The sequence below is a fragment of the Wolffia australiana genome, chromosome 15 (genome assembly GCF_029677425.1).
Source record: "Wolffia australiana isolate 7733 chromosome 15, ASM2967742v1".
NCBI lineage: Eukaryota > Viridiplantae > Streptophyta > Magnoliopsida > Alismatales > Araceae > Wolffia > Wolffia australiana.
Window position 1 is genome coordinate 2,207,921 of NC_135849.1, and position 11,903 is coordinate 2,219,823.

At 37.7% G+C, this 11,903-nt stretch overlaps 1 protein-coding gene across 1 annotated transcript; it reads left to right on the plus strand.

Moving 5' to 3' along the window:
- Window positions 1-218: 218 nt before the first annotated feature.
- Window positions 219-6,456, plus strand: LOC144713126 (PI-PLC X domain-containing protein At5g67130-like). Its single transcript, XM_078587620.1, has 8 exons — window positions 219-496; window positions 1,351-1,473; window positions 1,644-1,781; window positions 2,149-2,247; window positions 2,432-2,735; window positions 3,245-3,377; window positions 5,877-5,958; window positions 6,132-6,456. The coding sequence occupies exons 1-8, from the start codon at window positions 398-400 to the stop codon at window positions 6,246-6,248; spliced, it is 1,095 nt and encodes a 364-aa protein (XP_078443746.1). The 5' UTR covers window positions 219-397; the 3' UTR covers window positions 6,249-6,456.
- Window positions 6,457-11,903: the final 5,447 nt, after the last annotated feature.

The window sequence follows — 11,903 nt, forward strand, 5'->3', positions numbered from 1 at the left end:
TACAAGCAAGATAACAAAATTTTCATGGGTTCCTTAGCGATGGAGTGACAAACGGTATTACCACATGTGTGCCTTCTCTGTTTTTGTCCAAGTCAAGCTGTGAATGGTAAGAAAACTCTGAAAGGCAAGGACAAAGAAATCGGAAGGTAAGTTGGGATTGCATTTCGCATTTATGGCATCACTTAAGATTTGTCAGCCATCGTCCAGTGTGGCCTGTGCAGCTTATCAGTCTCTTTCTTTCTTTCTTTCTTTTGAAGGGCAACTACTTCTCATCATACTTACAGGTTCAGATCTTAACGGCAATGAGGGGGAATGGTTTGAGAGGAGTTCCGGATCTGACTGTGTAGAGGAAAGGCGTTAGAAAGCAGCATACGTAACTCGACAAAGCGACTTGATCATGGGTTCGAAGCTTGTACTGTATCTCTTTCTGGGTTTCTCCATGGGAGCTGCCTCTCTCTTCGAGCCAGCCAGTTCCTGCTCGAACCAATCCTGCCAGGTTCTCTCTCTGTCTCTCTCTGTCCGTCTTTCTCTCTCATTTCTTCTCTCTCTCTCTCTATTTCCATCCCTATCTCTATCTCTATCTCTATTTCCATCACTATCTATATCTCCATCGCTATCTCTATCTCTATTTCCATCTATATCTCTGTCTCCATCTCTATCCCTAACTCTCTCTTCTCTCTCCTCTCTCTCTATCTCTCTCCTCTCTCTCTCTTCTTTCTCTCTTTTCTATTATCTCTTCCTCTCTTCTCTCCTCCTCTCTCCTCCTCTTCTCTCTCTCTCTCTCTCTCTCTCTCTCTCTCTCTCTCTCTCTCTCCTCTTCTCTTCTCTCTCTCTCTCTCTCTCTCTCTCTCTCTCTCTCTCTCTCTCTCTCTCTCTCTCTCCTCTCTCTCTCTCGCTCTCCCTCTCTCTCTCTCTCTCTCTCTCTCTCTCTTTCTCTCTCTCTCTCTCCCCTTCTCTTCTCTCTCTCTCTCTCTCTCTCTCTCTCTCTCTCTCTCTCTCTCTCTCTCTCTCTCTCTCTCTCTCTCTCTCTCTCTCTCTCTCTCTCTCTCTCTCTCTCTCTCTCTCTCTCTCTCTCTCTCTCTCTCTCTCTCTCTCTCTCTCTCTCTCTCTCTCTCTCTCTCTCTCTCTCTCTCTCTCTCTCTCTCTCTCTCTCTCTCTCCCTATCTCTGGCTCCCTATCTCTCTCTCTCTCTCCCTCTCTCTCTCTCTCTCTCTCTCTCTCTCTCTCTCTCTCTCTCTCTCTCTCTCTCTCTCTCTCTCTCTCTCTCTCTCTCTCGCTCGCTCGCTGGATCTCCTTAATTATATCTTTCTCCACTCTCCATCTGGGATGATGATTTGAGACTGGCTGCAGCTGCTCGATTCCTGTTCTTCCACAAGCGACTGCGCAACAGGGTTGCTGTGCAGCAATTGCCCCGCTCTTGGCAAGAACCAGTCAACATGCGTCCCTGGACAAGCCACCAATCCAGCCTCCATCGTAACTTCTCCTTTTATCCTCTTTTTTTTCGTCCATTTTAACCTTTCTTTCTCCCAAAAAAAAGCAAAAACCCACTGAAAATTCACAACAATGGTTTTTATAATGTTAAAATATACTATAAGTTATCTTGCTCAGAAAACAATTTAATTTAAATATTGACTTGGGTTCAGGTGAAGGGTCTTCCTTTCAACAAGTACTCCTGGATAGTCACCCACAATGCCTTCTCCATTCTTGAGGAGCCCTCTCTCACTGGCACTTCACGCGTTACTTTCTACAACCAGGAAGACTCAGTGACTAATCAGCTCAAGGTAACTTTCTCAAGAACGAAGGAGAGAAGAACAATGTAGTTAGAGAGAGAAAGGAGGTAGAGATAGTGCATTAGGTCGTTTTATTCTAATAATCTTTGTGTACTATCTTGATGGTATTTACAGGATGAGATGACCTAATATTTAATCCAGAAATTTCTTTTGCCCTGAGTGTTATATTTATATTTGTGGTAACATAAGGGATAGGTAAGTATCATAATACTTTATCCAGAATATATATTTATTCCTGACTTTTATATTTCTGATCTAATTAGAATTGTTGTTTTTTTAGTATTACTATCTATAATAGAGAATGGTCTTGTTCTTCCCTGCTTGTTTATTCTCTAATCCTATCTTGGTTTTACATTAGAATGGAGTGAGGGGTCTGATGCTGGACACGTATGACTTCATGGGTGATATCTGGCTTTGTCATTCCTTTGGAGGGCAGTGCTATAACTTCACAGCTTTTGTAAGTTTATTTCAAACTTAATATCAATTCTAGATTTTTTTTGTTGGACTTAAGATGTCCAGGATCCAAACGACTTCACAAATCCAACATGTTTAACCTGTGATGAAGAAATCATACTATTTTTTGATAACTTGGGTAATGTTAGATTAGATTGTTTTGATGGGTTTTCTTTGGATTTAAATAGGAGCCGGCGATCAACACTTTGAAGGAAGTGGAAGCGTTCTTGAGTGGGAATCCATCTGAAATAGTGACTATTATTCTTCAAGATAGTGTTAGAACAAATAAAGGTCTGACAAAGCTCTTTACTAACGCTGGCCTGATGAAGTACTGGTACCCTGTTTCTGAAATGCCGGTGAATGGAAGAGACTGGCCAACAATTACAGAAATGATTTCAAAAAATCACAGGTTATTAGTATTTTCTTCAAATTCATCAAAGGAGGCGGATGAAGGGATTGCCTATCAATGGCGATATTTGCTAGAAAATGGACGTAAGTGTTGAGAAATTTGGCTCATGAAAAAAAGTCTAAATTCTAGTATTATTTACCATAATACACTTCCTCATTTGCGATATTCAGTTTAGAAAATTTTCCCGACAATGGACGCAAGTGTTGAGAGATTTGGGTCATTAAAAAAAGACTACATTCTAGCATTATTTAGCATTATTCTAGCGATTTTAATTTAATTTTTCTCCTATAGAATAGACAGTAAGTGTTGAGAAATTTGGCTCCTGAAAAAAAGGCTATTTTCTAGAATTATTTAACAGAATATACTTCCTCATTTGCATTATTAATATAAGAAAAACTCTTTGAGAATGGATGTAAGTGTTAAGAAAAAGAGGCATAATATAGTCTCTCATTAGTTGGCAACTGTTTCTGTTTCTAAAGATCAAAAGTTTGAAATTTTATGTTATTCTTCTAATTATCGTTATGAATGGAACTTTTATTTCTTTCTAATAAGTTTGAAATTTTATTTTTTACATTATTGATCTTTCTGGTAGCTGGAGATCCGGGGCTGAAGCCAGGAGCATGTCCCAACAGGGAGGAATCCCAGAGACTGGACTCTAGAAATGCTTCACTTATTCTCATGAACTATTTTCACACGAACCCCAATCAGAATAACGCGTACCTATTGTGTTATCTCTCTCTCTCTCTCTCTCTCTCTCTCTCTCTCTCTCTCTCTCTCTCTCTCTCTCTCTCTCTCTCTCTCTCTCTCTCTCTCTCTCTCTCTCTCTCTCTCTCTCTCTCTCTCTCTCTCTCTCTCTCTCTCTCTCTCTCTCTCTCTCTCTCTCTCTCTCTGTCTCTCTCTCTCTCTCTCTATCTCTCTCTCTCTCTCTCTCTCTCTCTCTCTTTTTCTATCTCTCTCTTCTTCTCTCTCTCTCTCATCTTCTCTCTCTCTCTTCTCCTTTCTCTCTCTCTCTCTCTCTTCTAATATATCTCTCTTCTAATATCTCTCTCTTATAATCTTTCTCTCTCTTCTAATCTCTCTCTCTCCTAATCTCTCTCTCTTCTAATATATCTCTCTTCTAATATCTCTCTTATAATCTTTCTCTCTCTTCTAATCTCTCTCTCTCCTAATCTCTCTCTCTTCTAATCTCTCTCTCTCCTTATCTCTCTCTCCTAATCTCTCTTCTAATCTCTCTCTCTCTTTTAATCTCTCTCTCGTCTAATCTCTCTCTCTTCTAATCTCTCTCTCTCTTCTAATCTCTCTCTCTCCTAATCTCTCTTCTAATCTCTCTCTCTCTTTTAATCTCTCTCTCGTCTAATCTCTCTCTTCTAATCTCTCTCTCTCTCTTTTAACCTCTCTCTCTTCTAATCTCTCTCTCTTCTAAACTCTCTCTTCTAATCTCTCTCTCTCTTCTAATCTCTCTCTCTTCTAATCTTTCTCTCTCTTCTAATCTCCCTCTCTTCTAGTGTATCTCTCTTCTAATCTCCCTCTCTTCTAATCTCTCTCTCTTCTAATCTCTTTCTCTCTTCTAATCTCTCTCTCTCTTCTAATCTCTCTCTCTCATCTAATCTCCCTCTCTTCTAATACATCTCTCTTCTAATCTCTCTCTCTCTCTTCTAATCTCTTTCTCTCTTCTAATCTCTCTCTCTCTTCTAAACTCTCTCTTCTAATCTCTCTCTCTCATCTAATCTCCCTCTCTTCTAATATATCTCTCTTCTAATCTCTCTCTCTTCTAATCTCCCTCTCTTCTAATCTCCCTCTCTTATAATCTCTCTCTCTTCTAATATCTCGCTCTTCTAATCTCTCTCTCTTCTAATATCTCGCTCTTCTAATCTCTCTCTCTCTCTTCTTATCTATCTCTTCTAATATCTCGCTCTTCTAATCTCTCTCTCTCTCTTCTAATCAGTCTCTCTTCTAATCTCTCTCTCTTCTAGTCTCTCTCTTTTCTAATCAGTCTCTCTTCTAATCTCTCTCTTCTAACCAGTCTCTCTTCTAGTCTCTCTCTTCTAATCTCTCTCTTTTCTAATCAGTCTCTCTTCTAATCTCTCTCTTCTAACCAGTCTCTCTTCTAATCTCTCTCTCTTCTAATCTCTTTCTCTTCTAGTCTCTCTCTCTTCTAATCTCTCTCTTTTCTAATCAGTCTCTCTTCTAATCTCTCTCTTCTAACCAGTCTCTCTTCTAATATCTCTCTCTTTTAATATCTCTCTCTTCTAATATCTCTCTCTCTTCTAATATCTCTCTCCCTTCTAATCTCTCTCTCCCTTCTAATCTCTCTTTCTCTCTTCTAATCTCTCTCTTTTTCTTCCAGTCTCTCTCTCTTCTCTAATCTCTCTCTCTCGTCTTATCTCTTTCTCTCTTTTCTAATCTCTCTCTCTTCTAATCTCTTTCTCTCTCTATTCTAATCTCTCTCTTCTGATCTCTCTCTACTAATCTCTCTGTCTCTTTCTTTCCCTCAATGTCTCGTTTTCTCTCTCACCGCCTCTCTCTTTCTCTTCTCTTCATCACCGTCTCTCTTTCTCTTCCTAACCGTCTCTCTTTCTGTCTCTCTTTCTCTCTCTCAGTGTGTGTCTCTCCCTCTCTCTCACCGTCTCTCTCTCCCTCTTTCCGCCTCTCCCTGTCTTTCGTTGTATCTCTCGCTTAACATCTCTCCCTCTCTCTCACCGTCTCTCTTTCTCACACCGTCTCTCTCTCTCTCACCGTGACTCTCTTTCTATACATCTCTTTCTCGCTGCGTCTCTTTATCTATACGCCTCTCTCTGCCCGTGTCTCTCTTTCTATTTATTTATATCTCTCTTTCACCGTGCCTTTTTATTATATATATATATCTCCCCGTATCTCTCTTTCTATATATTTATCGCTCTTGCACCGTGTCTCTCTTCCTTTCTGTCTGTCTCTCTTTCTATTTATCTCTCTCTCCGCGTCTCTCTTTCTATATATCTCTCTCTTTATGCGTCTCTCTTTCTTTCCATCTCTCTCTCACACACATTGTCTCTCTTTCCGTGTCTGTCTTCCTTTTTATCTCTCTCTCTCACCTTGTCTCTCTTTATGTCTCTCTTTCTCTCCGTATCTCTCTTTCGCTCTCTCTCTCACTTTTTTTTCTTTCTTTTTTTTTCTTTATTTTTTTTTCTTTCTCTGTTCATCTATGTTCTATTATTAAATGTACAGCATTTATTTCTGTAGAGAAGTGATGGTGGAGCAGTCTTCAACGTTATGAACAGAATCAATGGACAGACTCTGTGTGGTTGCAGCACTGTAACCTCCTGCAAGGTAATTCCTGAGAAATCTTAACCCCACTATTTTATATTTTTTACTGATTTATAAGTCATTCGTACAATTGGCTACTTAGACTTAATTTACCATTATGCTGAGGGACATTTTCCTGGGATCATATTTTTATTATTTAAAATATTATTTTCTAAATTTTGTTTTTTTCCTTTCAGGAGGGATCTTCTTTTGGTATCTGCAAGAGCAGTGGTACATCTCTTCTTAAAAGACTCAATATTTCTTTAAGTCTATTTCTTGGCCTTCTTTTGGCATTTCTGCCCTTATCCTTATAATATCTCACTGGCTGGCTTTATCTGTCCACACATGGAGGCATCAAGTCTTAAAACACAGACATTGGAGTATGAGAAAAACATCTCTGATTTAGAGACCCATATTTGTCTGACTCCTATTGATGATTCTACAAACAATTGATCATACCCTGTCACAATGAGTTTAAAAGATTGGCTTTCATTAGTCAATTATATTTAAATTTATCCTCAACTATGGCTCTTGCCAAGAAACTGCATTCTGGTATCATCTTCATAATTAGTCCGGTTTTATTTGTGGCTAAGTTCATGACTTATTATTTTCATTTTATTATTTGAAATCACAAAAAGGTTTGTACCATCAACGTTTTCTTTGGGATTGAATGATAATTACCAAGTCGTTGAAAGAATCATCCGATTATTTTCCTGAAATGTTAAACATAGTGGAGGGAAAATAAGACATTCTCTGATCCTGGCTGTAATAATTATTCAAGAGTATATCATCAGTTCTTAAAAGAGCTCTATGATCCATTCAATTTTAATTATAAATGGTTGAATAATGGCTCCATTAAGTTTCCAGACATAAAAAAATATTTTTGGTTTTTGTCTGATAATGCATATAGGACTGCCATTACATAAAATAATCCCATAGTTTAAAACTAATTAACTTGTGATTAAATCAAACGCCAGATAATAAAAATATATAATATGTCACATGTGTAAACCTATAATGCTTAAAAAAATTATTTCGAATTATCAAGAAATATTGTCCAACTGTTATTTTCAAGTATAGACCCAAAATCACAAACATCATTAAAATTTCCAAAGGAAATTCAAAAAGTTTAAATCAGTGGAGTCACAAATTTGACAATATTATCTAACAAGATTATATATTTGTCCCCTGATTTAAAACTTGCATGGTGAATGGGTTAAATTGACCTGATAACAAATTGATATCATGCTTACACTCATATTTATCATGGGATCAATAGTGAACCTCTGCCCTCATAATCACACTAAATGTCATTCCTCTGGGATTTTTGAAACGTATCCGCACAATGCTAACATAGATATAATGACATGGAGATTAAAAAGATTGAATTTTTTTTGAATCTAAATTAATTTAATATAATCCTATAATTATGAATCAGCGATTCTTTGTGCAACTCGTATGTTAATGCTTAAATCCCTTTTATTTATTTACTATTTTAACTCATTAGATTTAGCAGGAATCAATTGAGCATCCATTCGTACAGAATAGATGAAGAGGTTCTATATTGATTCAAACGCTGTACCAATGGAATAGGCATAGAGGAAGAGGGGAAAAAACCAAAGTTTTCACATATTACTTTTGATCAAAGAATAAATCCTATTTATTTAGTACCCTTGAAAATAGAAACTATTAGGTTTACTTTGCTCCAGGGCTGAGTACAATCAATTGATCCAGTAACTCATAACGTATTTGGTGATATTCACCATCACAAACCTTCTCAGAACTAAACACAAATACCAATCCCCGAAGATATGAAACAAAAATAATTGATAGAGCAAACCTAATGTGATAAAGCAAAGGTTCCTACTTGAAATAAAGTTCCAAACTCTTCATACTTTGTTTAAAAACGATTTTCATCTTATAAAGTAAAAATAGTAAATATTAATAAATAAATAATATTTAAACAATAGAGAGTAAGTAAATTGTTGAGAGATGAATGAGAATGCAGGAAAAAATAGGTACAATATGAGAAAATAAAAGCTGAACATGTATCAAAATAAGCATTGATCTAAGATATAATGAGGTGTAGAGAGAGAAAGAAAAGAAAAGCCAACACCCACAGTAGGAAATAAACTGACGTGAGAAAGACATATTTAGACAAATAATGTTTTAGAGAATATAGGAAACAATTGTAGGATAGTCAATAAATATAGGACAAATAATATGCATGGATGATTGGCAATATAAAGGAAAATACCTATATATGTATGAATGAATTAATCTCGTAATAGATTCAAATACATCATAATAGATTAATTTCTCTAAAAAAACTATCACCATAGGTTTACATAAACTTTTGAAAAACTTTTCTTATTCAGTAAAATTGAATCACTTATCATATGAAACATTTAACTTGAGAACTGAAAATATACTTCTTATCAGGCTATAATGAAAGAATCAGAGCGTAACTATCTTGAATCCATAGTGATATATGATTCCATGATCTATTCCGACAACAGAATGGTCTCATACTTTTATCTGATGATTCTACTTAAAAATCACGTGTTATGCATTATAATTAGAAAATTTGATACAACATCTTGATGAATCAAGTTCAGGCCATAAGCACAGACCTCAAAGCATATATTGATGAACTCAAAAAACTATATTTATCACCAAAAAGTGTAAAATGGGACTACTCAAACCTTGATCAATGCTATTCGACTTAATCCAATCCATTTGCAACCATGGTTATGCACCAAAACATTGGAAGTTATTATTTTGAACTGTGAAATTACCTTAAAGTTAAATGCACTATATTGGTGTTGATGAGACATCAGAGTTTTAAAACTATTACCAACGAGTTATGTACATTTGGATGTAATATTTTAGATACGTTGAACTACACACTTTCTATTTTTCCAAATTTATATTAGTCAATGAATTTGAATATTTCAATGATATTTTTATACTCATGTGTATGAATCATTCCATATTCAGCAAAATGAATAAAAAAGTTTATTCCTGAGAAATATTGAAATATTTTTTTAACTGACATTAAATTGAATGCAATATAGATTCTTCATTTTGGATTCGTTTGGAAACTTTTTTTTCTTCTCTTCTTTCTAAAAATATAGTTTTTAATATGAAACATAAAGGGGAAACACATGAATAGCAAAACATATGGGTGACAATATTCAATGTGCAAAAGGAGTTGTTCTTCGAAGACTAAACCTTGAGCGTAAAGAAACTAGTATAGAAATATTTTGGAATTATTTTATTTCATCTCCTTCATTGATCATAAGTAAAATTATAATGAAAAAAATGGCATCCAAAGTCCCTTATGACATGCAATTTATCTTAATTAAATCGTGCATCGTACTTAATAGTTCAGAATTCATGCAGAGTTTAAGGTAATTGCACCTCAGTAAAGCACACCTCGCCATAATTTTTAGAAACTCTGCTTCAATGCATATAGGTGATTCAAATGCATACTAACTGGTCCAGCATTGAAGCAGAGTTCATAGAAACTGCAAAAAGGGTGTGTTAAGCATTAAAGATTAAATGTCTTGTTTAAGATTTGAGGTTTCCTCTTTAAGGGTCATATGACACACTACACAGTCACATCAAGTATGAAATTGATATATCTGACAACCCAGTACAACAAGATAACATAGAATATAATAAATTTGACAAACATTTCATCAGAGAGAAACTTGATCAGCAGATACATGAAATAAGATACGTGCAGTAATCAGAGCAAGTAAAAAACATGCTTACCAAATGTAATCTGGGGATATACTCCACAAAGCTGACTGGCAAGCTGCACTAGGTTGTCAGATATGTCATATTATCCTTGAAGGGGAATCTTCAAATCCTTGAGAGTGTATGTCAAAAATACCAAGGTAAAATTACCCTTGAAAATAAAATTAAGCAAATAAAAATTTTCCCCTCAATCTGTATCTGCTTGTTTTTATTTTCAAAACCTTAATGATTTTGATATTGTCTAACATACTGTGGACAGATGTTAGGCCCCTAACTAGGCAGCATTCCTTGCCCAAAGGCCTGCGTGCTTATTGGGAAGGAGTGTCCGTGTAACTCGGCTCACAACATTAAAGGACTGAGTCATTATGGGTAGCAATGCCCAAATACCTGATCTTTCAGGCGATTGCCACTGTCGGTGGTGATTCACGGCAGACTGTGCATGTGCCCGTCCGCGCCCAAGGTGGGACGGATCAGGTACAGTCCGCGCGTGCTGGGCGCACAGGCTGAATGGTGTGTGCGAGCGCGCGCCAACGCCAAGTACCATGCGCGGGCGCCAACGCTACGCGCCAGCGCCAAGCACCGCGCGCGGGAGCGGGAAACGCTGCGCGCGGGTGGGGGACGCGCAGGCCGGGCAGCCTGTCGTGATTGCAGCGCGCGGAGTTGTGTGTGGTGCCGCGCAGCGGCCGCGCGGGCAGCGCGTGCATTGTGTGTGCGGTGCGCAGAGCCGGGAGACATCCCGCCAGGAGACTAAGGTATGTGGCGCACTGAGAGCGCCGAGACGGCACAGCAGGCACATAGCGCTCCTACGGGTAGTGCTGGGTGTGCAACGCCCAGCTCGGGGGCATCGAATGCGGTGGCGTCGCGCAGACTGCGCGCTAGAGTGTTGACACAGGCACTGGTGGCATGTGTGATCGTCAAGGCAAGGGTGGCGTGTGTGATCGCCAGGCCCGCGACTGCGCGGCGCCCGGCCCGGTGCACTTGTGTAGCGGTAGAGAGGGCGCGCGCGCGCAGAGCCGCGGCCCTGAGGCGGTGTGGCGACATTACCTCGGCGCAAAGCGGCTCGTCTCGTTTGTTGTATTACCCCTCGTCTTCCCCCATGTAATTATCCCCAATGATGATGTACTCTTAATGATATAAATGCAATGACCCTATTCCCTGACGGTGCTGAGCACCACCATCTCCTCTAACCCCTTCTATATGATCTTAAGCAATCTGCAAAGCTTCCGCTGCAAGAGATCAAGGCTGCTCAGTGTTTTGTCCTGAACATTGAGGCTGGCACACGCCAAATTGGAGCAAGAGACCTAGCTCGGGTTTTGACCATGTGACAACAGATCATAGTGTGTCTTTTGATGTCTAATTAAAAAAGAGTTTTCTCAGAAAAGAAATTAATGTTGTATGGTAGAGGCTCAGAACAATGATCGGTTGGATGTTTAATGTTTAGAATGAATCATTATTAAATCAAAAGGTATTCGTGTCTGTATGATGCTCAACTTAGACTTAAAAGAATAAATGTTCAACCCAAGAAATTTAATTAATCCCTTGAATGAGTAAAATTAATGCATTTTAAATAAATTTATTTTCTTTGTAAGATTATATCATTATTTCTTTGATTTTTTTACCAGGATAAATATTGAACCAATTAAAAATACTCGATGAAAAGTGGAGATAGTGCTTTGCCAACACTTCACATTCATTAGAGAGTGGGTCAAAATGTTTAACACATAGATTGATTCAAAAGAATGTACTTAACAATCATTCACGACTGGAAATTTTCTTCTCAAAAATGAATTCTGTCCGATCTATTTTCATTATGATTGGACACTCAAACTTTGAAGAATTTGAGCTCCTACATGAAGGCACCAACCAAGATTAAAAGTTATATTTTTTACCCTATTATCAGTTGAGAGTTCCATGAATCCTTTAGTTATTCAGGCACCTAAGTTTTCGTTTGATTTGCCATATAATGGCATAAAGTTCATCTCTAATTCAAGATTTTTAAAATTTCCAAAAACAAAATGACAGAATCACTCGATGCAACTCTTGTTCTCTGCCGAATATCACCACAAGAACAAAGAGAATGAGTCTCAAAAATTAAATTATGAGACCATAAATAGTAAAACAATACTAAGTCTGGCGTTCAAGATAATGCAAAATTTCTCTCAAAATTTCTCTCAATTTCTCTCAAAATTTTTAAGTCACATGCC